The sequence below is a fragment of the Cantharellus anzutake genome (assembly GCF_015039405.1).
Source record: "Cantharellus anzutake strain C23 chromosome Unknown EI90scaffold_20, whole genome shotgun sequence".
In the NCBI taxonomy this organism is placed as follows: Eukaryota; Fungi; Basidiomycota; class Agaricomycetes; order Cantharellales; family Hydnaceae; genus Cantharellus; species Cantharellus anzutake.
This window is the reverse complement of record NW_024066970.1, coordinates 938,058-965,573: the sequence shown is the minus strand read 5'-3', so window position 1 is coordinate 965,573 and position 27,516 is coordinate 938,058. Positions and strand designations below refer to the sequence as shown.

The following is a 27,516-nucleotide window of genomic DNA, read 5'->3' as shown; positions in this document are numbered from 1 at the left end:
ATCTTATCCTCTGAGCCTCAGTCTATGTGGTGCACTTCCCCAAAGAGACTTTTGTGTACTTATACATAGTACTTGAAAGTCCCCAGTTCCGACGCTGCGTTGATTTCCTAATATGGTCCTAATTCATTTAACTCCCTATGACGTGCTCGATCGACCTAGAACACGACTGTCTGCCTGAACAATTGCACTGGCCAAATCCGTCCGACCTAGCCCCGACCTCACTGCCTAGCCTCTTTGAGGGCTCGACCCTTGCAAACCCACACTAGCAGCACTATGATAACTAATCAGGTGTTTCGAACTCTTGTCGGCCACACCATTCATCGCGGTCTCGTCTCGTCGCCACTCTTCTGGACTTAGACCCATCCGGGGATCAGAGAGGAGGCTCAGATCATCGATGCGTTTGCATGAAGTGCACACTATCTTATGCTGAAAATAGGGACTGTTATCCAGCTGAAATAGGCATTTCGTCCACGCATGAATGACAGCCAATTCTCTGAAGCATCTATTCCAGCTTTGTTCCCATGTACTGTGCACTGTAAAGTACATGTCCTAGCCCCATAAAGTTATAATTCATTGAGCGTTCGATACATCTCCACAACAGTCGTATCGCCCTATCAGACACGTCGTGGGGGAGTTCGGCCGCCACACCCAGCCTCCAGCATGTTTTCGTTCTAGCCATACCTCATGTTACTATTGCGTAATCTGATTTTCATTTAGATCCCAATTTAAATTGCGTTGTCTCGAACGTCTTGAGCTACCCGTGTACATGAGCCCCTGCATGATCCACGAATGTGCTGTCATTTTCCGGGAATACAAAATTCTTTTCCATTATCCAGCCGCCTCGCGTTCAGTCGCCCTGAAATTTTTTTCGGGCAGGACAATCATGGAGACAACATGCGAAACAGAACTCCTGAGCGTTCAACAGATTACCTTCCCGAAGTTATATTGGAGCTCGGCAACACTTAATCAAAAATTCAAATTCAGGCTGTCTGTCGTGGAAAAATCACTCTCTAACAGAGCAGAAAAGTCCTTATTCTGCGGGACCACAGGAAATCAAGGGTTCAGGATTTCCTTCAAGCTAAGTTTCCTGCACAAGGGTCCATTGTTTGAAATAGGATCGCCGAATGGAGGAAACACCGAACGGCTTACAGAGCGGTGCACGAACATGGAATGGGAGCCAACTTTGAGGTTATTTTGAAATTCTATCTCGTGATTATGCGTTGTGCCACCGAACATGAACAAGCCTCGGGGTAGGAATTCACCGGATAGTCAGCTCCAAGGGATCAACACTTGTACAAAAAGTTTCTTTACCCTTGAAAAGTTATCAATGAGCCCACACGACGGTAAACAAAGTTATGGCCAACTCAGGGAAAGCACAAGTTTTTAGCGTTGAACAAATCAATCAAAGGTAGTCAGAACTCATAGTCCGCGGCGTTTCTCCGGCCCCTCGCCACTCGACAAACCAACTTCCTTTAAAGTCAGTTTCCTGGGAAAGGGATCATCGTCTTCCTTTGTGCCGTGGCACGCGAGCGAGAGGGAAATTAACATATGTACATTGATTATATTCCCGATGCTTCCGCTAAGATTCCGCCACAATTTCCCTATCGTATCCAGTCAAAAAATGTCCGAAGTGTAATGCGAGCCGAAAGTGGCCAACTATACCTCAGTGGGCTATAAGAAGGCCCAGTTTGTACTTTGCCCCCACACCAACCCCCCTCTATAACCGGCTACAACATATCTCTTGCCAACCTAGCGCTAAGGCCCTTCAAGTGTATTCCCCCTCGTGACAACTTGCACCGCAGTGCGCGGGGTGCCTGCCACGACCCTCACACTAAGAGCTGTGCCAGAATCTAGCAATAGTGTGATGTGGGTGTTGTGCACAGTGCACCCTGCTCACAGGGTTGGAGCTGATACGCTCGGTGATTCACTGACAAAAATCCCTTTCTTCGGGGTCGAATACTCGTTTGAAACCTCGGGCGACGGACCACTCGTGTAGCGCTGGACCCTTGTCGGATCCTCCTCCTGACGAGTCAGACGACTCCCGCCATGATGCATGGGGCGCTCTGGCACAAACATTGGACTAGGAACCGCGCCAAGAAAGTTAGGGCGGTATAGTGCGATGCGAGTGTTGTGCACAGTCGCCTCGTTTATTGTGCGGGTGCCGAGCCCATCGTTCGATTACCTCCAAGGCCATGAAGACATGAGATGGAGGTCCATCCAATGACTAGCCGTGGAGCTGCAACGGAGAGGTCTCACCATGCGTTCGACGGGATGGTCATTGGCGGGACGAGAGGAATACTGGGATAATCCCCAGGTAGCTTGCCGTATCGATCGCGCATCTAAAGAAGGATTCTTCTAGGGCATGTGTGCCTGGTAAGTTCATGGGGCGTACACACCTTCCTTCGCGATGGCTACGAGGAAAACGATGTAAATAAAGTCGACAGATGGCACTCAGCGGCACCACTACTGACAGACAAAAAGCCCCGGCCTCTATACAAGTGGATCCCCAGATTATCCTGTACCGTTCCGCCGCCCCATGTCAACAATTGTATGAACGGAGTTAGCCGAAATTCTAGTTTGTACCACGCTTTGTTCTAATATTACTAAGTCATTGAGGCTGGAGTTCTGCCTAACGCTTTGTTATCGAGCGACTCACCCTGCTCCCGTCGTTTGAGGTATCACTAAAGAAAGAAATTGTATCTAGTTATCACACAAGAGACGGTCCACATTCCACCCCTGACCAATCTTAAGAGTCTCGATACTGCTAACAATAAGAGTGGCCACTGGCTTCCCTTAACTAACCTGTCTAGAATAAAGCTCACGTATATCACAATATATACCCAAGATCTCCACCAGTTGTGTACGTTAAACCCGATGTTTTTGGCATAAGAAACTATGCCATGGCGTCATAAAGTATCGGTGAAGAGGGCACGCAGCAAAAGTCTGGATGTTAACAAGGGGCCGTTAACAAAGGGCCATAAGTATGGCTCGTGTTTCGTGCTCGTGCATGCACTTACGGACGGGTCGGAAGGGGACAACTCGACGTCGGTGCTAACTGTACATCCATACAAGATGGGCAGCAGACCGAAGCGGGCTCAACTGCCAAGGAGAAAATTTGACCTTATCTGCTACCGCCTACGAGTACTCGCCAGGATGGAGGTGGAAACTTAAAAACGACGATCATCTAGACCCACTCAATTTTTGGGTCGTAGAGGAAATTGTCCATGGAGACGTCCTCGCGACCGAAAATCCGTTTCTCGTTCTCGAGACCAACCTGGCCCTTAGCCTTCCCTGGGAGACATGACAATGCCTACAGCGACACGACAGTTGAAAGTACATGGATTGCAATAGAACTGAAATGCTCTTGATCAATTTTTTATAGCATTGTAGTCGACAAACGGAACCGCCTCCTCCATATTGAAAAACGAATGCTGGATGCATCCAACGGGGCTAACTTTGTCGTCGTTCGGGGAAATCAGGGACGAGCGTCATCTCAACAATCAGCCCGACACCACGCTCCCGGATAGAGTTCTTGGCAAATCCAGAGCAGGAGTGGAAATGTCTATGGTGTCCGGGTCTGGCCACATAGTGGAATGTGTTGCAACACATGCTCCATTGAGACCCTTGCCCAACTTTCCCCGCAGCGTTAGATCTAGGCGTGACGGATTTGAAGCCATCCGAGAAGCAAGCAGGTGCCCTTATGTCGACATAGATGCTAGTTTCCTTGTTCTGCTTCAGAATGGAATAGACACCGGTACCACGAGTAGAACTTGTCCGTGCTGGTCAACCGGAGAGTACCTAGCCTTATCGAAGGGGAACTATCAAACCATGGCAATAACTCTCCCAGCGTTCTGATCGGGGTTGGACGGCAATAGTATATCCGTAACGGAGTACGTCTTTCCAAGGGAATAGGACGAAGGATGTGTACCAAGTGCTTCCGGGGAGGATGCGTTTTTCTCTTTTTGGAAGCGGGTTCCACTCTGCGTTTTCCACCGACAAGTGACTCGTCAAGAAGCCAAGCCCACTCTGTAAAATACGGCAAACTTGGCTCAAATCATATTCAGTGGAATAAATTCTTGAAAATGTTTGAGCCAAGATCATAGATGGCGAAATGTGTGAGCGCAACGAGCGTAAAACCCGGAACGGATGTGTAACAATCCATACCAGAGTCTTCATCAAGCGCCGGAGTCGTCTCTTGTGGAAGTCGTGGCCGGGGATTACGACATGCTTCATCTCCTGGAAAGGAGTATCCTTTGGGGCACCACTCCGACTCGTATACATTCCTGCTTCCCTGAAGACTGACATGATCTTGTTTTGATCGATGAGAACTGTGGACGTAAAAGAAGTTGCCCGTCCGCTAAATGTCTATACGTTCCTTGACGGTAATAACAGCGTTTGATGGAGTACTCTCCTAACCACCGGTCGTCGTCTTGGGCACAACTAATCACGGGCTTGGGGCTATCCAGTTGTAGTCCCGCCCCATAGGCGATTATTTCTGCTTTTCCAACACTAAAGAGTGAGTATGGCGGAGGAACGTGAAAGCCCTTTTTGCCACATGAGATGTCTGACACACGCTCCGGCAATCTGCCATTAGACTCCACAATGGTGGCATGGGGACACTCGGGCATGATTGCTGCCAAGAGTCCGCCGCGCACCTGCGGTGTCACCACTTCGGCTGATCACCTATGCCTTCCTTTTTCACGCTCTATTGGCGAGAGTGGTGATTGTAGGTATATTGTGGCCGTACACAAGCACAAATCATTACCACTGGGAGTTGCAGGGATGACGGAGAGATCCGAGTAGCACTGGAGTTCAACAGCGACAACGATTCTTACAGCACCTCAGAACCCACTCGCCGCTCCTGAATGTCTGTGGCACCGGAAATCCCCACCAACGGGAACGGCCGGAGGCGTGACCAACAATGACCTTTTGGAGCTCGATTACAGATTGCGGGCGTCATCTAATCTGACCTCCTCTATCATAGGAACAGTACCGCCCCACGCCGCCATACTTGCGGACACAGAGTTCACGAGTAAGTACTCCCGAGAGTGTACAGATATCCATTGAGTGTATCGATTTCGATCTCGCACCCGTATCCTTCCCCGACTCCCAGCATTTGCACATTCCTACACAGCCCTCGGCTTACAACTTACTGGGTCCCATGACTTCTGCATCAGCGTTCGTTTCCTTGTATGTTCCCATCGCAGCTATCCAGAACGTGCCCTACTCAACCTAAACACCGACTGCCTGAATATGAATTTCATCCCACCGGCCTGATGTAGTCCTAACCTGCCAGGCTGAGCAGACCCAAGGGCCAAGGGCTTGGCACCTGCAAATCATGCTAGGCATCTCATCCGTTCCGCACCCTCGTTCCATCCACCAGATCGACAGAGGACCTTCTCATCGCTTGGTTTTTCAATCTTGTTCGCTACTCGAGATTCGCCTGTTGACTGGATGAAGTTGGGGAGGATTTTTACCTATCCCATCTATACATTTCCATGAATAGCATGCTCTCGCGCACCGAGAATGCGAGCCGACGTCGGGATTTCATTTATATGTGAGCGGTAGCAAGTTCTATGAAGTATTTCACCTTGCGCTCTTCGAAATACATGGTTCCCCCTCCTATAAAGTAGGATGGTTTGTCGAACTCCCGTGTATCGCCATCTTACTAACCCTAAATGTGGTCTCTTGAAGTCCCATCAGACGCGCTGTGAAGGGAAATTCGGCCCCATACCTAGTCTCCTGTTTTCATTCCAGTCATATCTCATGTCACTATTTCGTAATTAAGTTTTCGCTTAGACATGCCAATGAACTCGAACGTCGCAATGTCCTGAACTGTTCATGTACACAAATCCCTGCACCCAAACCATTTTTCTGGGAAGGGAGATGCCTTTCCCGTCATCCCACCTCACGTCTGATACACCCACACGATGACAAAAATACCTTGTTGCACAGGCTCCATGCTCACCAGATCACCATCTCCGAGTTGATATCCCCACGGAGCCAAACTCTAGAATAACCGGTATTCGCGCTTGCATAACTCGGATTTTTGGGTGGAAATCCCGTGGCGGACTACTGGCAGCGAGGCACAGTCTTATACATTGCCAAAGTTGTCTGTGGTCGCCAAGGTCAGCTGAGTGTATGCCGCATCGAGTCTTTACAAACTGACGTCTACGTAATATCCCATGTACGTTGGCAGTGGACCAAGGGACATCGGAGCCATGATCCGCGGATAAATCACGGAACCGAAGATTCAACCCCTGAGTCGCTGTGATTGTGGAAAAGCCACGTAACAGAAAGATTCTTGGAGAATATTCAAAGAGGGATGCGAGGCAAGAGGAATCTCCGGTCCGCGAGTTTTCTCGAAATACGGGAGGCCCGTTGGATAGCAAACGACGACGCTCTCTGATTTGAGATTCTATCTCGGCAATTTTGCATCCCTGGACCTGCATCCCAGATATGCATGTGCTAGCGAACGTGAGACAACCCCGGATACGGGATATCATCGGTCACCTGGCCCCGATCATTTGCAAAGAAATTTTCCTTCATCGTCATTGAAGAAATTAACAATGTGCCCACACGATGACAAACAAACACGTTGTAGGGAACCACGCGGTCAGCGAGGAAGAGGTGAGACAGGGACCCTCAATCCGCAGCGTCTCAGCGAACTTCCGTTAAAGTCAGTTCCCTAAGAAAATGCGGGCCGCGGGCAATTGGGAAGACTAGGGAGGATTAAATGTATTGATGCTTCTGCAAAAATTTCATCCCAGGTTTTCTGCACATATCTCGTCAGTAGAATGCTCAATGTGAGCTGAAATACCCCATGGGCTCTAAGGGCCCAGTTTGCAGCTCCCTCTGCAGGTCCCAACAGCAATTCCTTCCTCCTTTTTAGACACAACTACAACATTATAACTCCATCTTATGCCTTGCTAATCTAGCGCTGAGGTTCTTATACATTCTCCACCACGATGGTTCCGCTGTAGTGTGCAGGGCGAACTGTCACAATGTTCATACTATGAGCTGCTAGTGTGATGTGGGTGTTGTGCACGGTACGCTCTGCTCATAGGGTGGGTGCTAACGATCCACAAATTTCTTCGGCGCCAAATCCTATATTGAAAGTTCAGACAACGGACACTTGTGTAGTACCATACCCTTCTTCCGACAACTCCCGTTGGATGAGCGAGACTTCTGTCACAACCCCCGCACCAAGAGTCGCGCCAGAAAGTTGGGGCGGTTGGTGCGGTGTGGGTGGCACAGTCGCCTTGTTCACTACGCAGGAGCATGTCTCTCGAAGATTCAATAATAAAGGCGCTTAGCCAGCTCACTTGTTCTGGGAACACACGAAACCAGGTCCAAACGCTCTTTTCGCAAGACTTGAAAGGTCGCCCACAGGCTTGTTGCACCCATTGAAAGCCTTCATGATAGAGCGTCCCCGATCAGGTAAGTGGGATCATTAGCTGTTCTCCATGGGAAAATTGCAATGAAGAAGGAGTAGGTCAGGGCCGCTCCACAGCAGGTTGCGCAGCTGCGCACACCTCAACACCCTTTCCAAGTCCACAAATAAGTAACACGGCGTGAGCGCAAGTACAACTGAGCGCATCACGGCAGAAACAGTGTGTTCGGCAAACGCTGGCTCCCCAGAAGTGGATATCCCGCAATCTTCCAGACATTCCGTACCCTTCCGTAAGCATACATTCCTTCCGAAACTTATGTCTGGCGAGCCGATGAGAGAGCTAGAAGCGAGACGCCGAGTGGGGCGTGCCTCCGTGGTTGTAATTTACCGGAGTCAGCCGAAATCTCAGTATTACCACGCTTTGTCAGCTCGTGACAAGTGCCTCGAGGGGAACCGTTTGCGTATAATTGTCCTACCGATCTGAGAAGTTTCACTGATCGTGAGAGTGGTGGCTGGCCTGGCCTTGCACTGGGGGACCTCACGTTCCCGAGCCAGGAAGGAAAATCCTTTTGGCTTCTCGCAAGAACAATGATTACGGATCTTATTCGCTTGCCATAGCGCGAGCTGAGCTGATACCACGCGTCGCGCCCGATGCGTTGCAACAATGAAGGCAGTCTTCGATAAACGTGTGGGGTGTACCAGAACAATCATTAGTAGACACGTACCGTCTTTACATGGGCCGACGTTGCAATTCATAAACGCTTCCGTAAGCTTTCCTAGGCTTGGAGTAACCTAAGGCCGGCCGTAAACCAGCAGAGAATCCGGGTGAAACTGTACAGTTCTATTTTGCAAGTTGATTGATGGAAATTTTGCCTCACAGACGCGCGAATGAAAAGGAACCTTACAAACCCTGTTTCTATCCAGGCTTTTCTAGAAAGATCGTCTCCGCATGAGCGTTCCGGGGCGGCGCCGCGTTTCTACCAGTATACTACTATACAGTTCCTTATGAATTACCGCCTCTACCCGCAGCCGCCATTTGTGATGCCCGGCAGCGTGCATATTGGAGATCGGTATCTGGAATGTTCATTCATTTCAGGAACAGGGAGTTGGTGGGTAGAGGCATTTGTGTAACTGAGGTACACCTCTTAATATATCTTGGCCACACACTGTGAATTGAATTTATGGTTGTTGATTCTTGGCGGCTACACTCGCATTATAACGAGAGGTTTATGAGATAGAAGACCATTCTTCCTGCGGCTAATGGGCTTTATAGTACATGCATCGATCGGCAGAGGCACGACGCGTCAGGAGTGGGGTGTCGCGCGCTTGACTTGCCAGGAAACTGATTCCTATGTATGTTACATGAAAACGAATGTAGACAATAGTGCCGGATGCGAACTGGAAGCGTCAAGCGAAGTCCTAGCCTTACATACCACATACACTACAGAGGCTGCCTATTGTGCAACTCTCCGGACTCGGCCTGATGGGGGCTAAACCCAATTTCTTCGCCACGGCCGTTTGTTTATAGATGGGTTTTCGTACATTCGAACTTCCCCTACTCCCCCAAGGAAATATTATAGAGGTGGAAGTTTGGGATCAATATTCAACGAGGATTGGGGATGTAATATGGAGACTCAGTCAGCAGCCTCCAGCGATAGTTGGCTCGGGAGATTGTGCTTACACTGCATGCAATTGGTTCTCTGATGGGTAAAGAAGAAATCGGACAGAGAGCCAGATGTGGATGGAACATTACCAGACGCCAGATAAGGCTTCCATGCCAGTCCGCCGGAACGAATAAACTAGGGGTGTGGCTTCCTGGGCGGGAGCCGGGGTGAACCAGATGAGGGCTCAAATGGAATTATGTCGCTCGAGAGCGAAAATCAATGCAACGATACCCGAGTATCTAAAGTTCAGGACAAGCACTAGTCAATATTTGATCGGGTTGCAGGTGGCAATATTGGCAAAGACCGTTATTCCTCGCCACAGAAAAAGCAGATCTGGATCAAATACAGTCTAGTAAGGGCGATTAGAAACTGCAATGTCCTGACGCACCTCTAAGAGTCATGATATAACTCAAATAGGGATTTGTTGTCCACAAAGACAGAGTCAGTCCGAACGGTACGAAGAGAAAGAACCGATGGAAGCCATACGATTGGTGCATTCATCTCCACGAGTCGCGCAAAGGATGGTGCAAATAAACCCCAGCTTGTGGAATCCCGTTCTTCGTCGAGTAATCACTGTGTTGGGCTTTGCCACCGGCGCACGATGGCAGCGAAGGAGCTCAACGAAAGATGGTCCTGAGATGTGGCTTCGTGGGGGGGAACCAGAGTGAACTGGACAGGAACCCAAATGGAACTTGTGGAAGGTCGCACCTTTCGGGGGCACAGGTCAGGGTAGTGAAATGGCCCTTCTGTCGAGAAGCTACACGCTCCGCGTGGGCTGATGGAACAAACGAACGCATTTTCCAGGAGAGGGTCGGGAAGCTCTTGCAATGGACTACGTATTTAATAATGATGGATTCACACAGAGCTTCGGATGTACTGGTGGCGAAATCGTGTGGGGACCCAAACGCACCGATTATTCTGGTTGCTTTTCTCCGAGACGATATTCAGCGGCGAATAGTCATCTCATGGTTAATATTGTCGAATAAGGCAATCGCTGCAGGTACGTGGCCCGTTGGGCGAGAGCTACGGCCCAGAATAATCTCCCCACGCGGGAGGGTGGTTCTGTCAGAATAGCACGACACAAGGAAAAGTCTGGGCAGAGTCTAGCAGGTTACCAGCCTCCATTTGGATAAGGGAAGAGTCCAAATCTCTCTCGAAATAGCCAGCGACTCAGGGCAGATGATTGGCGTCCAAGTTATGGAATAACGAGGCGGCCGGTGTTTGTAGAATCCTTGCAAAATGGCACAATGTAATGATGAGGTTTAGGTCCGCCTGGACAACATGTTAGCTCGTGTTGCCGGTGACAATAACAGAGGGAAAGTAAAAGAAACAGGGAAACCAGACAGAGAGCTGGAAGTGGAATGGTATGGTATTGGAACGGGATTAGGTTCCCGTCCCAGTCTACAGTGGAAAAGTGGGCAGGGGCTTTCCGAGCTGAGGGGGGTATCGAAGTATGATCAACCCTAGTAAGGGCCTGCACGCGCCCATTTCCGGGTGTTTGGAATGTAGGCGAGAAACAACCGGAAGAACCATGTGAGGGATAACCCGTTTCCCTGGAGAGCAGAAGTCAAGGCAGCGAGGCGGCGCTTCCGACGAGAAGCTACACGCTCTGTAGATCTACTAAAGATGAAAGAAAACCAGAAAGGATAGAGCACTGCCCACGATGTGATCCGCAACGATGTTCTATAACCGCTACCCCCGTGGCGACAGGCAAGTATTGAATGGGATTGCGATGTTGGTTGATGGAACAAACGGACGCATTTTCCAGATGCGTCCGAGCTCTTTGGGAGTGTTGATGCGGGCAATCGCATTGAGTACATAATATGGATCTGATGCATTGAAAGGACTTTCCCGGCGCTCTCCTGTGAAAAGATTGCCTAGGGACAGGGACGTATGGATCGCTTCAGGTTGTTTTTCTCCGTGATATTTTCCGGCTGCAAATGAGCATGTCGTAGTCAATATTGCGGCACCCCATGACCGAACAGGTCAAGTTTCCCGCCGTTCGGGGGACAGCCCAGATAGTCTCCTCAGATGACAGGAAGGTATAGAGAGGTTTAGCGCACACGTCCTATCGAAGTGGTACGATACAGGAAAAGATACCCAGCAATTCTAAATCCCTCTTAAAATGGCCGGTGATTCGAGGCCAGTGATTAGCGCTCAAGCTGGTGGACACGAGGTAGCCAATATCTGTACAATCCTGGAAAGTGGCGCAACGATGACCGGAGTGGCTGGGTTAATTTTGGGTTCAGAAAAAGCGAGACAAAATGTTTGATTGTGGGCAACAATATGCCTTTTTTGTGGCGAAGATTATTTCTCGCCAACAAAAAAGAAGATCTGTATCGAATACAGTCCAGTAAAGACGGCTGGAAACTCCTAAAAGAGCAGTGTCTTGACACACCTTTAAGGGTCGTCCGCTAATATCATGAGCTAATTTGACTTAACAATTTTTCCCCTAATATAACTTGAATAGGATTTTGTTGTTCACGAGGGCAGGGTTAGTCCGAATTGCACGAAGACAAAGAAGGGATGGAAACCATACATACAATTGTTGGGTTCATCTCCGCGAATCGCATGAAGGATAGTCCAGACAGAGACCCAGCTTGCGGGTCCCTCGTTCTTCGTTAGCAATCACTATGTTGGGCTCCGCCACCAGCGATATCAGTCTAAGCAAGAGACTTAGCACAAGTTGCCGGTACTAGTTCGTGCCTACCGTGGTTGCTCTAATGATCAGACCGTTCCCGGATGTATAGCGTTCGTGACTGTCAGTAATGTTTACGAGCCGTGCGCAGCGGAAGTCCTTCCACCTTGTTTCGCCCGGACACACTGCTTCAGGACAGGGCCAGACCACTTCTTTCACTCTTCTGTCCCTCCTGTCCCGCCTGTGAGCCCATATTCTCGCCGCGTTGCGAAGGCCCGCTCATTCCCCGTTTAACGCGCCGCCCAAGCCGGAAGAGGCTGGCCTGCGTGTCCCCTCCTATCCCTCTGCGCAAGGCACACACTTCCGCTTGACGTGGGCTCTGCCACGCTTTCTGGAGCGGAACCGCTGTACGACTGTGGCACTGAAGCAAGCACTAGAAGACCAACATGCTTCAATGAGTAACACGCAAGAATCTACTCAGCCATGGCGACACCATGTTGAACCACCACAACATTATAGATAGGCCTTCGTCTGGCTGGTACCCAAAGAGAAGGTTCACTCAAGAATATCTTTCATTATACTACTTACAACTCATATACGGTTTTGCTTCCTGAAGACCTACATCGATGAGAACTGTCGACAGGAGAGAAGTTGTCTGTGTGGTGGCCCAAACGCGAACTTGGGGCCATCCGGTTGCTCACCCGTACCAGAGGCAATCATCCAGCCTGTTCCAGCCTGTATGGGCTTGCAACGCTAATACGGGCATGTGATGATGTGTGAGGGGTGTTTTTCTACCACACTCCGATCTGCCGGGCGCTCTAGATGACAAGCAGTGAACGACTGTGACCACATATCATCAATGACCACAGCTGTCAAACCCAAAGTAGTGGCATAGGGGAGCACTAGGCACGATCCAGCCACTGTCAAGAGTCCGCTCATCTGCGGTGCCACCGGTTCGACCGGTGATCCAGCGATAGTGGTGATTGTGAACTCTTGCTCGGTAGGAGGTATGTATCTACCACAAGAACGTGAATTAACACTATATCGCTAGATCGATGCCTGGATAACAGAGTCTTGCCGATCCGAGCTACACCACCGAAGAACTGGACCCCCAACCATCCTATCATGACATCCCAGAAACCTACTCATTCACCAACTACAGTGCTCTTGAATGTCTGTGGCCTTCCCAGTACTTAAAAGTTGAATGCGGAGGCACGATCCTCTAATGCCGATTCTGACATTATGACATAACCCCCTGACATTACAAACCCCGAGAAGGCGGAGGGTTCCTTAACCCGACAGCACCAACCACTGTCCCCTAGGTGCCATGTGGAAGCGATCCCTTCATGTGCGCGACGTTGCGGTAGCCACACTGCCACGTATATCGGCCAATGCCGATTCCGACGTATAGTACGGCTTGCGACCACCTTTTGGTGCTGGTTTCTGGTTTCTGGACAGCTGGGAGTCGTCAGTCCATCCTCTGTCATACGGATCCTTACCTCTTGTTGCTGTCATAGTGCATGTGTGCCGTACTCACTAGAGTTTCGCGAGTGTATACACATTATATCATCACCACACTGTCGCATCCTTCTCTGGCCCACAGCATTCAAGCATTCTCGTATTTGTATACAGTGCACCCCCGACGCGACGTTGGTTGCTTTGTACGTTCGCAGCTGAGCCGCCTGCAACGTACTCTAGTAGAGCTAGAACACGACTTACTGCTTGAATGCATTCATTCCATCCTACTGGCCAATGCCTGCCAGGCTCGAGGCTCTTTGAGCGTTTGACTTCTGCGTGCTGCCATCTCGTTATTTCTTCCTGATTCTTACTTCATCTGCCAGATCTACAGAAGAAATTCCATCACGTACTATTTCAGTCCTGCTCGCTACTCTTGGGTAGCATCAGAACTCCTCACCAGCCGCGGTCGGGAACCTCAGTGCAATTGAATGTGGAGGCATGACCTCGGAGGTCTCGTTCTTCGACACTGTTTTTCATGGCTTGCGGCTCTGATTTTTTGTAGGCTCCCGGGTGTCGTCTCACTCCGCCACACAAATATTTATCCGCTATCGATCCCATCCCTACAGCGTGGCGTGCCACTTTCTCATCCTGTTGGATTACCTTGCTTTTCACGCATCGGTCCCTATTTTACGCTATTCAGGCATTGCCACACTCACAGATAACGTCCCGTTTGCACCCATCACCTTGCACATTGATATTTGGATTCCCCATCCAGCCATGGTTCCGTTATGTATGTGATCGCGATTCAACTGCCTGCGACGTGCTCTGCTTGACACTGACTGCCTGAACACATGTGTCGCATGCCGCTGACCAATTGTACCCAACCAGGCTCGAGGCTCTTGGGGAATTGACTCCAAATCCATCGTAACCTGCTAGCCATCTTATCATGCGTTACAGCCCCTCCCCTGTCCACCAGATTCGTAGAAGATTTTTCATTGTATGACATCTAACTTCGGTGCTGCAGGATTCCGGGTTGGGTTGGTTAACACCAGAACGGGGATCGGCCGGAATCTTTAGAACTGGATGTTGGAGCGTGGCCTCCCTCGTCAACATTCCAGCACAAAATACGGCTTGCGACCACTGTTTCTTGAATGGAGGTCGTCATAGGAACAATACTTTACATTGCCACCGCTGCCATACCCTGGGCGGAGTTTCGCGAGCACGTACGCATATCTATTGAGTGGCATCGATTTCCACCGCTGCATATTAATAATCCTTGACTTCTGCATTTCCCAACGCAGCGTTGGCTTCCTTGTATGTTCCCAATTCAACTACCTACGACGTGCTCTGGTCGACCTAGAACACGACTGTTGAATGCATGCATTCCCTCCCACATGCGATGCGATCCTAACTTTACAGCCTGCGAAGCCCGAGGCTTTTTGAGGGCTTGACTCTTGCAAAACATGCTCGTTGTCTCATGTGTTGATCTCGCCACTCTGGATTTACCCGCTGACTAGATGGAATCGGGGAGAATTTTGATCCAACCCATCCATACATTGGTATACTCATACACTGAGAATGGGGCCGGACATCCATTCACACGAGTTTTATGAAGCATTTCGACCCCACGTATTTGCGCTTCGTAGTCCACCCCCATAAAACAGGATAGCTTGTCGAACACCCGTGTATCGCCACGAGACTAGTTTCTCTTATCACCTCAAAACTTGGGACTTGAGCTCCTATCAGACACACGCTATAGAGGGAATTCGGCTCCCATACCTAGTCTCCAGCGTGTTCTCACTCCAGCCATATCTCATGTTACTATTTCGTAATCGAATTTTCATTTAGATCTCAATGGAATCGCATTGTCGCAAACGTCGCAACTTAAACTGCTCGTGTACATAAGTCCCACAACATGTGCGTCGTCATTTTCCTGGAATGGAGGTGCCTTTTCCGTCATTCCATCTAATGTGTAGTACTGCCAGGGAACGGGTGGAAAGTTTTGGATAGTATAATGACGGAGACAGCCTGTTGCGCAGAAATTCGCCTAGGAATCCATGACGGAGGGAACCGTTCAATACCCAACCTAGATACAATTGCCAAAGTTGTTTACAATCACCAAAACCAGCTATATAATACCACATTGAGTCTTTACAGATCTGGATGTCAACGTAATACTCCATATTAGCCGTGAATCAAGGAACATCGTGAGCGGGTAATGATCCGCGGATATTGACGGCAGAAAAATCATGGAACGCCCCAAAAGCGCTCAACTTTGACCGAAGATTCTCGACCCCTGAGTAGCTATCATTGTGAAGGTCACTCCTGGCACGCAACAGAAGAATTCTCTGGAGAATATTTAAAGAGCGCGAGGCAAGATGATTTTAAGGGTTTGCGCTTTTGTTTTCTTCAAGGTTTACTGTCACAAGCGGGAATGAATGTTTGGGACTGAAAACATGAGCCGTCAAGGCTAGCTGACTGAAGCAAGGGATCGGAGACTTACCGGGCGGATCGCCAACATGGGAGGCCTGTTGGAAAGTACCAACCCGTTCCCAGTCGAGATTCTATTTCGGTGGTTCCACATTTCTTGACTACATCATAGGAGAGTCTAGATCAATGCGTTTCCCGGTGAACGCGGACCAAACCCCCGCACGGGAAAGCATCGGCCACCGCATCTACAACAAAATTATCTTCGTTGTGATTGAAAAAGTTAGCCGTGGGCCCATACGGCAGGCGACAAACAAACGCGTTGTGGGTGATTTAGGGGGCCCACGTGTTCAGCGTGTTCAGCGAGGGACAAATCAATGAGAGGCGAGGCAGGGTCCCTTAGTCCGCAGCGTCTCACTACAATAAACTTTCTTTTCACTGGGAAAATGAAAAAAAAAAAAAGTATGGATCAACGGCTTTCTCGCCTTTCTTGAAGGCTACAAGTAATTAAATTTATCGGTTTCGTTTCTGATGCTTCTGCAAATTTCTTTTTTTACAATATTTTGTCAGTAAGTCCCGAAGGTGAGATGCAGGCTGAAGCGATCATCCGTACCTGATTGGGCTATAAAGGAGCTCAAGTCCCCTCTGCCGTTCCCCACAGATGCATCCCTCCTTTCTAGACGCGACTACAGCATTGTCCCATCTCGTGTCTTGTGAGTCTCACTTTAGTGTGCAGGGCACCTGCAACACCGCTCACGCTAGGAGCTGCTAGCGTGATGTGGGTGTTGTGCACGATGTGCTCTGCTCACAAGGTGGGTGCTAATGATTCACCGATCCAAGTTCTTTCTTGAGTGCCAAATCAACAGCTCAGGCGATGAACACTTAAATAGCGCTAGAGTATTCTCCTTCCCGATGACGTCCGATGTGGTGAGCAAGACGACTAGCACACCATCGCACCAGGAGCCGTGCCACCAAGTTGGTGCGGTGTGGTGCGGTGTGGGTGTTGTGCACAGTCGACTTGCGCACTGCGTGGGAGCATCGGAGATTCACTTGTCAAGGTCAAGGTGCTTAGCCAAGTTCTGGGAACACCACAGAGCCGAGACGACGAGGTGTAAGCACTATAGTCACAGGGCTTGAAAGATCGATTGTCATATCGACTGAGAACTTGAGATGAGCATCTTCCGGGAGCGTCACAATCAGGTGCGCAAGATCGCCAGTTGTCTATGGGGCTAAGGCCACACTGAAGTCCGATACTAGTGTCCCTGTTCCGCGGTACTGTAGCATCGTGCAACCTCAAGTCCCTTTATATAGGAGCGGGAATTAGCTGTCAAATAGTACTGCTGAGCTTACCACTGCCCAGCGAACACTAGATGTTCCGCAACTCCGTGCCTTTCCGTAGTCCCTTCATATTCGGGCTGTTATGTCCCGGAGTTAGCCGAAGTCCTAGTACGTGTAATTGAATGTCGAGGCGTGACTTTAGAGGTCTTTCTTCCACGTCATATTTGATGCCAATTTGACGCAATTTGCGATGGGTTGGGCTCCCAGGTGTCGTCTAGTGAAACCTTACTCTGTCACTCGAACATTTACCGACAACATCCCTGCAGCGCGGCGTGTCCGTTTGGCTCCCATCACCTAGCCTTTCACACTGCACATTGAATGTCCCATCACGCTATCTGGATTCTCCCGAACACATGCGACACATGCTGCTGACCAACTGTGGCCCAACCAGGCTCGAAGCTCCTTGGGGATTGGTCCCTTCAAATTCATCGTAGTCTGCTAGCCATCTTATCATGCGCCACAGGCCCACTTCATCCACTAGATTTTCAAGTTACCCTCTAATTACATGGCCTCTCAGTATCACTCTCTACGCCGCCCTTTTGAATCTAGATTCATTTGCTGGCTGGATGAAGTCAGGGAGACTTCGACTCGTCCCACGCCTACAGTATATTATAGCGTGCTGAAAATAAGGACCGGTCCCCATCGAAAGAGAGAATCAATTCATGTACGAATGGTAGCGAGTTCTTTGAAGCATCTCTTTCCGTCTCATCCCCATGTACTGTGCATTTCGAAGTGCACTGCCCCTCCCATACTTAGCCTCAAAGTATACATACATTTTCGAACACCCGACACACTGTAAAAATTTTTCTTGAGATGGAACTTCCTGAGGCCCTATCGGGCACACGTTATGATGAGGATTTCGGTCACATCCCGCCACTAGCATGACTTCATTCCAGCTTCTCATGTCACTATTCCATAATCAAATCTTCATTTGGATTTCAATGGGATCGCGTTGTCTCGAAGGCCTCGATGTCCTGAACTACACGTGCACATGCCCTACATGATCCATTAATGTACGCGTCGTCATTTCCCAGGAATCGCGATGCCCTTTTCATCAGTCTACCTCGCGCCTGGTCAACCACAGGGAATAGATCTAAAATTCTTGGGCAGCATAATGACGGCAATGATAATTCCTAGGATAACCATCTATATAATACGTTAACGCCGCCACGAAGCCGAACCGACGTACGCGCGTGGAATGGTTGAACGACAAGCCCATCTTCCCTCAAGGCTTGCAAAACTCGGAAGTCTGTTGCCGTAGAGTTGAGCATAGGAAAAAAGAGGGGATTTTCCATTGGTGGACTACTGGCAGTGCGGAAATATTTCACACTCATCCTAAATACAGCCACCTCGAAGGCTGTCTACGATCACCAAAACCAGGTGTAAACTAATATTGAATGCGGTCAAAATTAACTTCGGATTGCCCAAAAGCCCTCGTCTTTTACCATTCAACCCCTGACTTATAGGCGTTGTGAGAAAGTCGTTCATTGTAACTAACAGAAAGATCCTTTGGGGAATATTCAAGATCGACAGTCGCTACAACTTGGATATAGTTCTGCTTCGCTGAAGACTGGCATGATCCTGCTTCGATCGATGAGCACACTGTCGACAAGAAAGAAGCTGTCTCTGCCGCAACCTCGATACGTTCTTTGAAAGTAATCACAAGCGGTTGATGAAATGTTCCCCCTACTCCCAGTTTTCTTCTGGCATAACTAATTGCGAACTTGGGGTGACCCGGTTGCTCTCCGCGGCAGAGGCGATCATTCGGCCCATATCTACTTCTCCAACGCTAAAAGCATGCGCGTGACGAACGAATGAAGCCCTTTTTTGCTACATGAAATGTCCGATACACTCTGGTGACTGATGGCTGCCATGTGAGAAAATATTGTGAATGACCACAACAGGTAAGCCCTAACCCTATAATAGTGGAACAGAGTGACACCAAGGCGTGGTTCAAGCCACTGCCAAAGGGTGCGGCGCCACCGGTTCAACTGATCATCCATCGGCGAGAGTATGGAGACTGTCCAAAGCTCGAGAACGTCTCGACAGGACTCGGGGGACCAAGCGACCCCACTTGGTAGGTCAAAATATGCAACCTCCCTCGTAACCGCCAACGGCACAACAGCACGATATCGATGCCAGGACAACAGAGAGATTCAAGCTGCAACGGCGAAGAAGTGGACTTCAGAGGTGATGATCACCCACAGAAGTTACTCTTCACCGACGGGGATCGGCCGGAATCTTTAGAATTGAATGTGGAAGCGTAACCTCTCTCGTCAATCATCGAAAACGACTCACGCACCCACAGGCCGTCAAACATAGTATTCTACTCAGAAAATACGAATGCGATCGGTCGCATCTTCCAAGGGAAGCCCAAGAACACGCCCGGAAGGCTTCTGGACGGCAAAAAGGTGGTGCCCCGGCCACAGTGACATCAAGGGGCAGCAGACGAGCTCACATCAGCCCAGACAGAGATCCCACTATCATTCACTATCCTACGGCAAGCAGGACATGGAAGAATGGAAGGAACGTTGAGCAAGCACGCCCAACCCGATCCGATCAGGGTCTCACGCAGCGAACCAGAACCCCCCATTAATTGAACCCACCGCCAGGTTCAGTTCGCTAGACTGGACAACCTTTAGCAGGCTGGTCCAGTCCCGCACCGGCCAGCACACCAGGCGAATACTACCACGGGTTCGATATCCACACAGAAAGCAGAGAGCGCGCATACAGAGCAGCCAACCAGATGAAAGAGCATATCCTCTAGGTATGCCCATAGTTTAAGAAACATGGACACGTACTGGGCCTCAGTCGTCAGAGCAGGTTTCCGACCCTCATGGGGAAGCCCAAAGGCATCCTTGGACTAGCAGACTTCATCAAGAAGTGGTGGGCCATCGATAAAATGGGCGGACGGAGACCGACGCAAAGCGGGGGAACAGGGAACAGGAGTACCCAGGAACCCCACGTATAGAGAGGAATGGCGTGGGCACTGCACCGCCACGCACACCGAGACACTACTAAAAACCAGACACCACAACTTAGAAAACCCCGTCAACCCGACCACACCAATCAGACAACCCTGCCTTGTATTGACGAGCCCCTCATGTACAGTCAGATGTAACGAGTCGGGCTAGCCGCAACTGCCACGTACAAACCCGCGGGGCAACAAAATAGAGTACAACAACCTCCCTCGTCGACATTTGCACGGCTTGCGACCACGTTTTGGAGTTATTTCTTACGGAGGTCCCGGGCGTCATCTAATCCTTCTCTGTCATAAGATAGACGACGTTCATAAGTCGTCACTATCCGGAAGCAAATCACGGCACAACTTGCACCTCACCTCATCCCTGACACTGCACTTTTGATGCAAATGTAGAACTGAGAAGTTGTAGGAATGATACCACTTTATGACTTCTTGGTGCCCAAACTTCAGTATCTATCGTTATCATCAAATGAGAAGCAAAATACTTCTGGACATCAGAATCAAGAATATCTTTCAACCCCGACATGATTTTGCGATCAAAAAAAATGAACGGGTTTCAAGTTGGCCGGTTATGCTGAGTATAATTGAATTGAGGAGACTGCCGAATACAAAAAAGGAAACTATTTTATTCATTCTTCATTCCCTTTTCCCTCTGCATGCAAAGCGCTGTTGTGCAAATAATGGAGAGGAGGTGATGTGCTATTTAGTCAAATTCTGATGGGCATCAAAAATATAAAGGGTGTCATAGACTCCTACCTGAGGCAATGCAACCCCTAGGAATATTGAAAGGAATACATAAATAGTACATTTAACACATGGTCCAGCTTGCCACGGAAATATTGGCCGCTCGTGACCTGCACTGCCACATTCGGCAATTGCCACCATAGTGACGACTTATGAACGTCGTCGCAGTTGCAGTAATCAATCGGTGATTCGGGACACGTGATCTAATTGTTATTGTATCATCGTTCATTTGAATTCCCCTCTTTTTTCCCTCAATTCTCGTTCTCGAGACTGGCGTTAGTTCCTTTCGTATAATTCGCCTCCTAACTTACCTTGAGATTAGCCGTTTAGATATTTTATCACCTGTCACCGTTGCCACACCTGTGGAGTACTCGGAGTTTCACAAGCACTTACACATAGCTATTGAGTGGCGTCGGTTTCCACCGCTGCATATCAATGGTCCCTGACTTCTGCATTCCCCAACGCGGCGTTGGCTTCTTTATGCGTTCTTAACACAACTGCCTTTGACGTGCTCTGGTCGACCTGGAGCACATTGAGGCGGTTTGGCTGACATCGTACAACGCGGCCAGCGACCAACGTTGCGTCGGAGATGCAGTAGTTATGGGACCCTCGACGTGCGCACAGGGTGACGAATTTCAAATCGAGTACTGTGTAATGCAATCTCCTTGAGATGACGCACGGACATTGATCACACGATGTCGCTGAGGGATAACAGGTTACACCGCGAATTCCTACCACAGTCAATGAATCGTTCAAAAATCCTATCACGACATCGCAGAAACCCGTTCACCCATCAATCATGGTGCTCTTGGATGTCCGTAGCACCACAATCTTTTCGGTTGGGAACCTTAGAATTGAATGCGGGGGGGCGTGACCTCGGGTTCTCATTCAGCTCCGCAACCACCTTTTATTCTAGGCAAAACTCCAGCCTCTATGACTTCGTAATATTAGATAGACTTTTACTCTGTTAAACGAACCTTCACCTGTCACCCTGCCATGTGGATTACGGGTACTCACATAGAGTTTTGCGAATGTATACACATTCTATTGGATAACATCGCCATGCATTCGAGGTGGTTGTTTTGTGTGCGGAACATTCCCGTACTCCTGTTGGTCCACCGAAGTAAATTCCTCTCTTTTGTCCATTCAACACGCGTCGGTTTTGGCTTCGTGGCGGCGTTAACGTATTTATTTGTTGAGCCTTAGGAATCTTTTTCCGCATGTCATTATGTCCCAAAATCTTAGATCTGATCCCTGTGGGTGACCAGGCAGTAGAATGATGAAAAAAGCATCTCGATTCTGGAAGCATATATTAACGGACCATGCATTGTCAGGAACTCATGTGCACGTGTGGTTCTGGACGTTCGAGACAACGCGAATCCATTGAAATCCAAATGAAAATTTGATTATGGAATAAATTCCTATCATAACGTGTATTTGATGAAGTTCCATTTTAAGAGAAATTTTCATACAGTGTGTCGGACGTTCGAAAAGGTATCAAGTTGAGTATGGGAGGGGCAGTGTGCTTCGAAATGCGTAGTACATGGACTCCAAAGAACTCACTGCCATTCGTACATGAACTCCCGATGGGGGCCAGTCCTTATTTTCAGCGCGCTGTAGTATAATATTCGCAAACGTAGCTAGGTATGCAACGAGTCGAAGTCTCCTCCCCGACTTCATCCAATTAGTAAATGAATTTAGCTTTACATAACGGCGCGGAGTAGAGAGCGAGACCGAGAGACCACGCAATTAGAGGGTCTTCTTTGGTGGATGGAGTGAGGGTCTGACTGATAGAAATTTCTTTGGAGAATATTCAATAGGGAATTCGGGACGACAGGGATATTTTTGAGAATTTACGATTTCCCCCAAGATTTATTGTCACGAGCGGGAATGAACAGCAAGGCCGATTGGGAAGCGAACATGAATAACTTACTGAGCAGACCCCCAACACGAAGAGCCCCATCGGATAACAAACCACGACTTGATTTGAAATTCAAACTTGGCAATTGTATTTTTCGAAGTGCATCCCAGATGTTTGCATATGCTAGCTAATGCGAAACAGATCCCTAGCATGGGAAATCACCAGCAACCCTACCCACAAGGATCAGCGCTTGCAAAGGAAATTATCTTCATTATCATTCAAGAAATTAGCAATATTGAGCCCGCAACGAACCCGTTGCCATTGTATCTAGCCTTCTCGGATATATGCTTCTGCAAAAATTCCATCAAAATCTTTTCCGCCATATAGAGTGCCCAGGGAAAAGGCTAACACGGCCACTTATACCTAGGTGGGCTATAAGGGAGCCCGGGTCTGCGCCTCCCTGTCCTGTGCACTGCAGTAATTCCCTCCCTCTTCTAACCACAACTGCAGCATTGTAGCTCCCATTTATATCTTTCTAACCTGGCGCTAGGGTTCTCATGCATTGTCCGTCGTGACGGCTCCCGCAGTGGTGTGCGGGGTGACTGTCACAACGTACATTCACACCAGAAGCTACTGGTGTGATGTGGGTGTTGTGCAAGTGCACCCTGCTCACAAAGTGGGAGCTGCTGAGCATTGTTTATTCAGTGTATTGTCGCTTGAAAGCTAGGGCCATGCTCGCGTAGCGCTACACTCACTCTCAATCCCAAGTTCTTCATTTACGGAGACTGAGTTCCCGCGTTAGCTCTCCTATTAATCGGTATCTGGAATGTTCATTCATTTCAGGAATTCCAGGAACAAGGAGTTGGCGAGTAGAGGCATTCGTGTAATTGGGGCACACCTCTTAAGTTGGCGACACACTAGCTGTGAATTGAATTTATAAAATGTTGTTGGCTCTTGGCGGCCACACTCGCGTTATATCGATCGGCAGGGGCATGACGCGTCAGGGGGTGTCGGGTTAGTGGGGTGTCGCGCGCTTGACTTGCATTCCAACAGGAAATTGATCGCTATGTATGTTACATGAAAATGAATGTGCACAATAGTGCCGGATGCGAACTGCAAGACACGTCAAGCGAAGTCATAGCCTTAAATACCACGTACACTACTGAGGCTGCTTATTGTGCAACCGGCTTGATGGGGGCTAAACCCAATTTCTTCGCCACGGCCGTTTGTTTATAGATGGGTTTTCGTACATTCGAATTTCCCCTACTCCCCCAAGGAAATAATACAGAAGTGGAAGTTTGAGATTTGCTTACACTGCATGTAGTTGGTTTCCTAAGTAAAAAAGAAATCGGACGAAGAGCCAGATGTGGTATGGAACGCAAGTTAAGGCCTCCATGCAAGTCCACCGAGAATGGATAAACTAGGGGTGTGGCTTCCTGTGCGGGAACCGGGGTGAACCAGATGAGGGCTTATGTCCCTCGAGAGCGAAAATCAAGGCGCAACAATGACCCAAGTACTCGAAGTGATCTAAAGTTCAGGACAAGCGCTAGAGAAAATATTTGATCGGGTTGCGGGTGGCAATATCTGGCAAAGACCGTTATTCCTCGTCGACAGAAAAAGCAGATCTGGATCATGGCTACTGCGTTCTCCGCGAATATAACTCGAATAGGGATCTGTTGTCCACAAAGACAGGGTCAGTCCGAACGGTACGAAGAGAAAGAACGGATGGAAGCCATACGATTGGTGCATTCATCTCCACGAGTCGCGCAAATGATAGTGCAAATAAACACCCAGCTTGTGGAATCCCCGTTCTTCGTCGAGTAATCACTGTGTTGGACTTTTCCACCCGCGCACGATGGTAACAAAGGAAGCTCAACGAAGGAAGGTCCTGAGATGCGGCTTCGTGGGGGGGGGGAACCGGAGTGGACCGGACGGGAACCCAAATGGTACTTGTGGAAGGTCGCACCTTCCGGGGACACAGGTCAGGGGTGCGAAGTGGCCCTTCTGTCGAGAAGCTACACGCTCCGCGTGGGCTGATGGAACAAACGAACGCATGTTCCAGGAGAGGGGAGGGAAGCTCTCGAATGGATTCACACAGAGCTTCGGATGTACTAGTGGCGAAATCGTGTGGGGGCCGAAACGCACCGATTACTTCTGGTTGCTTTTCTCCGAGACGATATTCCAGCGGCGAATAGTCATCTAATATTGTGTCGAATAGGGCAATCGCTGCAGGATACGTGGCCCGTTCGGCGGGAGCTACGGCACAGAATAATCTCCCCACGCGGGAGGGCGGTTTAGTGGACACCCCCTGTCAAGATAGCATGACACAAGGAAAAGGTTTGGCAAGTCTGGGCAGAGTCTAGCAGGTTACCAGCCTCTATTGGGATAGGGGAAGGGTCCAAATCTCTCTCGAAATAGCCAGCGACTCAGGGAAGATGATTGGCGTCCAAGTTATGGAATAACGAGGCGGCCAGTGTTTGTAGAATCCTTGCAAAATAGCACAATGTAATGATGAGGTTTGGGTCCGCCTGGAAAACATGTTAGCTCGCGTTGCCGGTGACGGGAAAGTAAAAGAAACAGAGAAAACCAGACAGAGAGCTGGAAGTGGAATGGTATGGCATCGGAACGGGATTAGGTTTCCCGTCCCAGTCTACTGAGAGTGGGAAAGTGGGCAGGGGCTTTCCGAGCTAACGGGTGGTGCAGCTGGGTATCGAAGTATGGTCAACCCTAGTAAGGGCCTGCACGCGCCCATTTTCCGGGTGTTTGGAATGTAGGTTTGCGAGAAACAACCGGAATGAACCATGTGAGGGATCATCCGTTTCCCTGGAGAGCAGAAGTCAAGGCAGCGAGGCGGCGCTTCCGACGAGAAGCTACACGCTCTGTAAATCTTGGCTAAAGATGAAAGAAAACCCAGGAAAGGATAGAACACTGCCTACGATGTGATCCGCACCAACCGCTACCCCCGTGGCGACAGGCAAGTATTGAATGGGATCGCTTTTGGTTGATGGAACAAACGGACGCATTTTCCAGATGCGTCCGAGCTCTATGGGAGTGTTGATGCGGGCAATCGCATTGAGTACATAATATGGATCTGATACATTGCAAGGGCTTTCCCGGCGCTCTCCTGTGAAAAGATTGCCTAGGGACAGGGACGTATGGATCGCTTCTGGTTGTTTTTCTCCGTGATATTTTCCGGCTGCAAATGAGCATGTCGTAGTCAATATTGCGGCACCCCATGACCGAACAGGTTTAGCGCACACGTCCTATCGAAGTGGTACGATACAGGAAAAGATACTCAGCAATTCTAAATCCCTCTTAAAATGGCCAGTGATTCGGGGCCAATGATTAGCGCTCAAGCTGGTGGACACGAGGTGGCCAATATCTGTACAATCCTTGGACAGTGGCGCAACGATGACCGGAGTGGATGGGTTAATTCTAGGTTCAGAAAAAGTGAGACAAAATGTTTGATTGTGGGTGACAATATGCCTTTTTTGTGGCGAAGATTATTTCTCGCCAGCAAAAAAAGCAGATCTGTATTAAATAGTCCAGTAAAGACGGCTGACTCCTAAAAGAGCAGTGTCTTGACACACCTTTAAGGGTCGTCCGCTAATATTATGAGCTAATTTGACTTAACAATTTTTCCCCTAATATGACTTGAATAGGACTTTGTTGTTCACGAAGGCAGGGTCAGTCCGAACTGCATGAAGACAAAGAATGGATGGAAACCATACATACAATTTTTGGGTTCATCGCGTGAAGGATAGTCCAGACAAAGACCCAGCTTGCGGGTCCCTCGTTCTTCGTTGAGCAATCACTATGTTGGGCTTCGCCGCCAGTGATATCAGTCTAAGCAGGAGACTTAACACAAATTGCCGGCACTAGTTCGTGCCTACCGTTGTTGCTCTAACGATCAGACTGTTCCCGGATGTATAGCTGAAGAAAGCCTTCGCGACTGTCAGTAATGTTTACAAGCCGTGCGCAGTGGAAGGCCTTTCACCTTGTTTCACGCCCGGACGCACTGCCTCAGGACAGGGGCCTAGCCCATATTCTCGCTTTCCCCGTGTTGCGAGGCCCCCACTCATTCCCCCTTTCCTGGCACTCACTCACTCATCTCCCCCGTCTATCTCGCCACGCAAGCCGGAAGAGGCTGACTTAAGTGTCCCCTCCTATCCCTTCTCTGTGCAAGGCACGCAATTCCGCTTGATGTGGGCTCTACCATGCTTTCTGGAGCGGAAACACTGTATGGCTGAGGTGCTAAAGCAGACCACCAACATGCCTCAAGGTGAGAATACGCAACAATTCACTAGCGACATCATGTCGAGCCACCACAACATTGCAGATAGACCCTCGCCCAGCTGGTACCACAAGGAGAAGGTCCGCTCAAGGAATATCTCTTCATTATACAACCCATATGCGTGCCTCCCTGAAGACTTACATCGATGGGAACAATCGACAAGAGAGAAGTTGTGGACCTCTACCAGCCAACGCGAACTTAGGGCTACCCAGTTGCTCGCCCATACTAGAGGCAATCATCTGGCCCGTATGTGCTTTTCCAATGCTGGTATGTGGGCATGGCGGATGAATGTGTAAGGGACTTTTTTGCTACATGGACACACACTCCGATCTGCGAACAAACTGTTGACTGCCATATCGTCAATGATCACAGCAGATGTCAAACCGCGACAGTGGCATAGGGCACGATCCAGCCACTGTCAAGAGTCTGCTCATCTGCGGTGCCACCGGTTCGACCGATGATCCATTGGCAAGAGTGGTGATCTGTACAGATCTTGCTCGGTAGGGAGGTATGTCATCTACCCATAATAAACGTGAATGTTAACAGTACAATATCGCTAGATCGATGCCTGGGATAACAGAGACTCGCCACATCACCGAAGAACCGCACCCTCAGCTGCAATAACCCTACCATGACATCCCAGAAGCCTACTCACTCGTTGGCGACAGTGCTCTTGAATGTCTGTGACACCGGGATCCTTCACCAGTAGGGGATCG

General features: G+C 49.3%; 5 protein-coding genes across 5 annotated transcripts; 1 reads left to right on the top strand and 4 right to left on the bottom strand.

The window, feature by feature from the left end:
- Positions 1-2,252: 2,252 nt before the first annotated feature.
- On the bottom strand, positions 2,253-4,628 carry EI90DRAFT_3015959 (uncharacterized protein; the record flags this gene model as incomplete). Its single annotated transcript, XM_039056947.1, has 10 exons — positions 2,253-2,339; positions 2,397-2,411; positions 2,657-2,681; positions 2,803-2,893; positions 3,057-3,135; positions 3,191-3,291; positions 3,456-3,779; positions 3,840-4,026; positions 4,165-4,328; positions 4,391-4,628. 10 exons carry the CDS (start codon positions 4,626-4,628, stop codon positions 2,253-2,255), a joined length of 1,311 nt encoding a protein of 436 aa, XP_038916816.1.
- Positions 4,629-6,706: 2,078 nt separating this feature from the next.
- Positions 6,707-7,773, bottom strand: EI90DRAFT_3154232 (uncharacterized protein). Its single transcript, XM_039065919.1, has 2 exons — positions 7,343-7,773; positions 6,707-7,261 (listed from the first exon to the last, which is right to left on the bottom strand). Exons 1-2 carry the CDS (start codon positions 7,418-7,420, stop codon positions 7,121-7,123), a joined length of 219 nt encoding a protein of 72 aa, XP_038916815.1. The 5' UTR covers positions 7,421-7,773; the 3' UTR covers positions 6,707-7,120.
- A 4,112-nt stretch (positions 7,774-11,885) lies between these two features.
- EI90DRAFT_3015958 (uncharacterized protein) lies at positions 11,886-13,932 on the bottom strand (the record flags this gene model as incomplete). Its single annotated transcript, XM_039056946.1, has 9 exons — positions 11,886-12,108; positions 12,284-12,305; positions 12,397-12,448; positions 12,491-12,710; positions 12,734-12,815; positions 13,233-13,377; positions 13,415-13,523; positions 13,611-13,813; positions 13,870-13,932. The coding sequence occupies 9 exons, from the start codon at positions 13,930-13,932 to the stop codon at positions 11,886-11,888; spliced, it is 1,119 nt and encodes a 372-aa protein (XP_038916814.1).
- Positions 13,933-23,819: 9,887 nt separating this feature from the next.
- EI90DRAFT_3055392 (uncharacterized protein) lies at positions 23,820-25,017 on the bottom strand. The gene is given in 4 exon segments (XM_039060140.1): positions 23,820-23,970; positions 23,976-24,166; positions 24,230-24,405; positions 24,425-25,017. The coding sequence occupies 3 exon segments, from the start codon at positions 24,559-24,561 to the stop codon at positions 23,976-23,978; spliced, it is 504 nt and encodes a 167-aa protein (XP_038916813.1). The 5' UTR covers positions 24,562-25,017; the 3' UTR covers positions 23,820-23,970.
- An 809-nt stretch (positions 25,018-25,826) lies between these two features.
- On the top strand, positions 25,827-27,304 carry EI90DRAFT_3015957 (uncharacterized protein; the record flags this gene model as incomplete). Its single annotated transcript, XM_039056945.1, has 5 exons — positions 25,827-25,976; positions 26,169-26,192; positions 26,440-26,880; positions 26,936-27,067; positions 27,173-27,304. 5 exons carry the CDS (start codon positions 25,827-25,829, stop codon positions 27,302-27,304), a joined length of 879 nt encoding a protein of 292 aa, XP_038916812.1.
- Between the last annotated feature and the right edge of the window lie 212 nt (positions 27,305-27,516).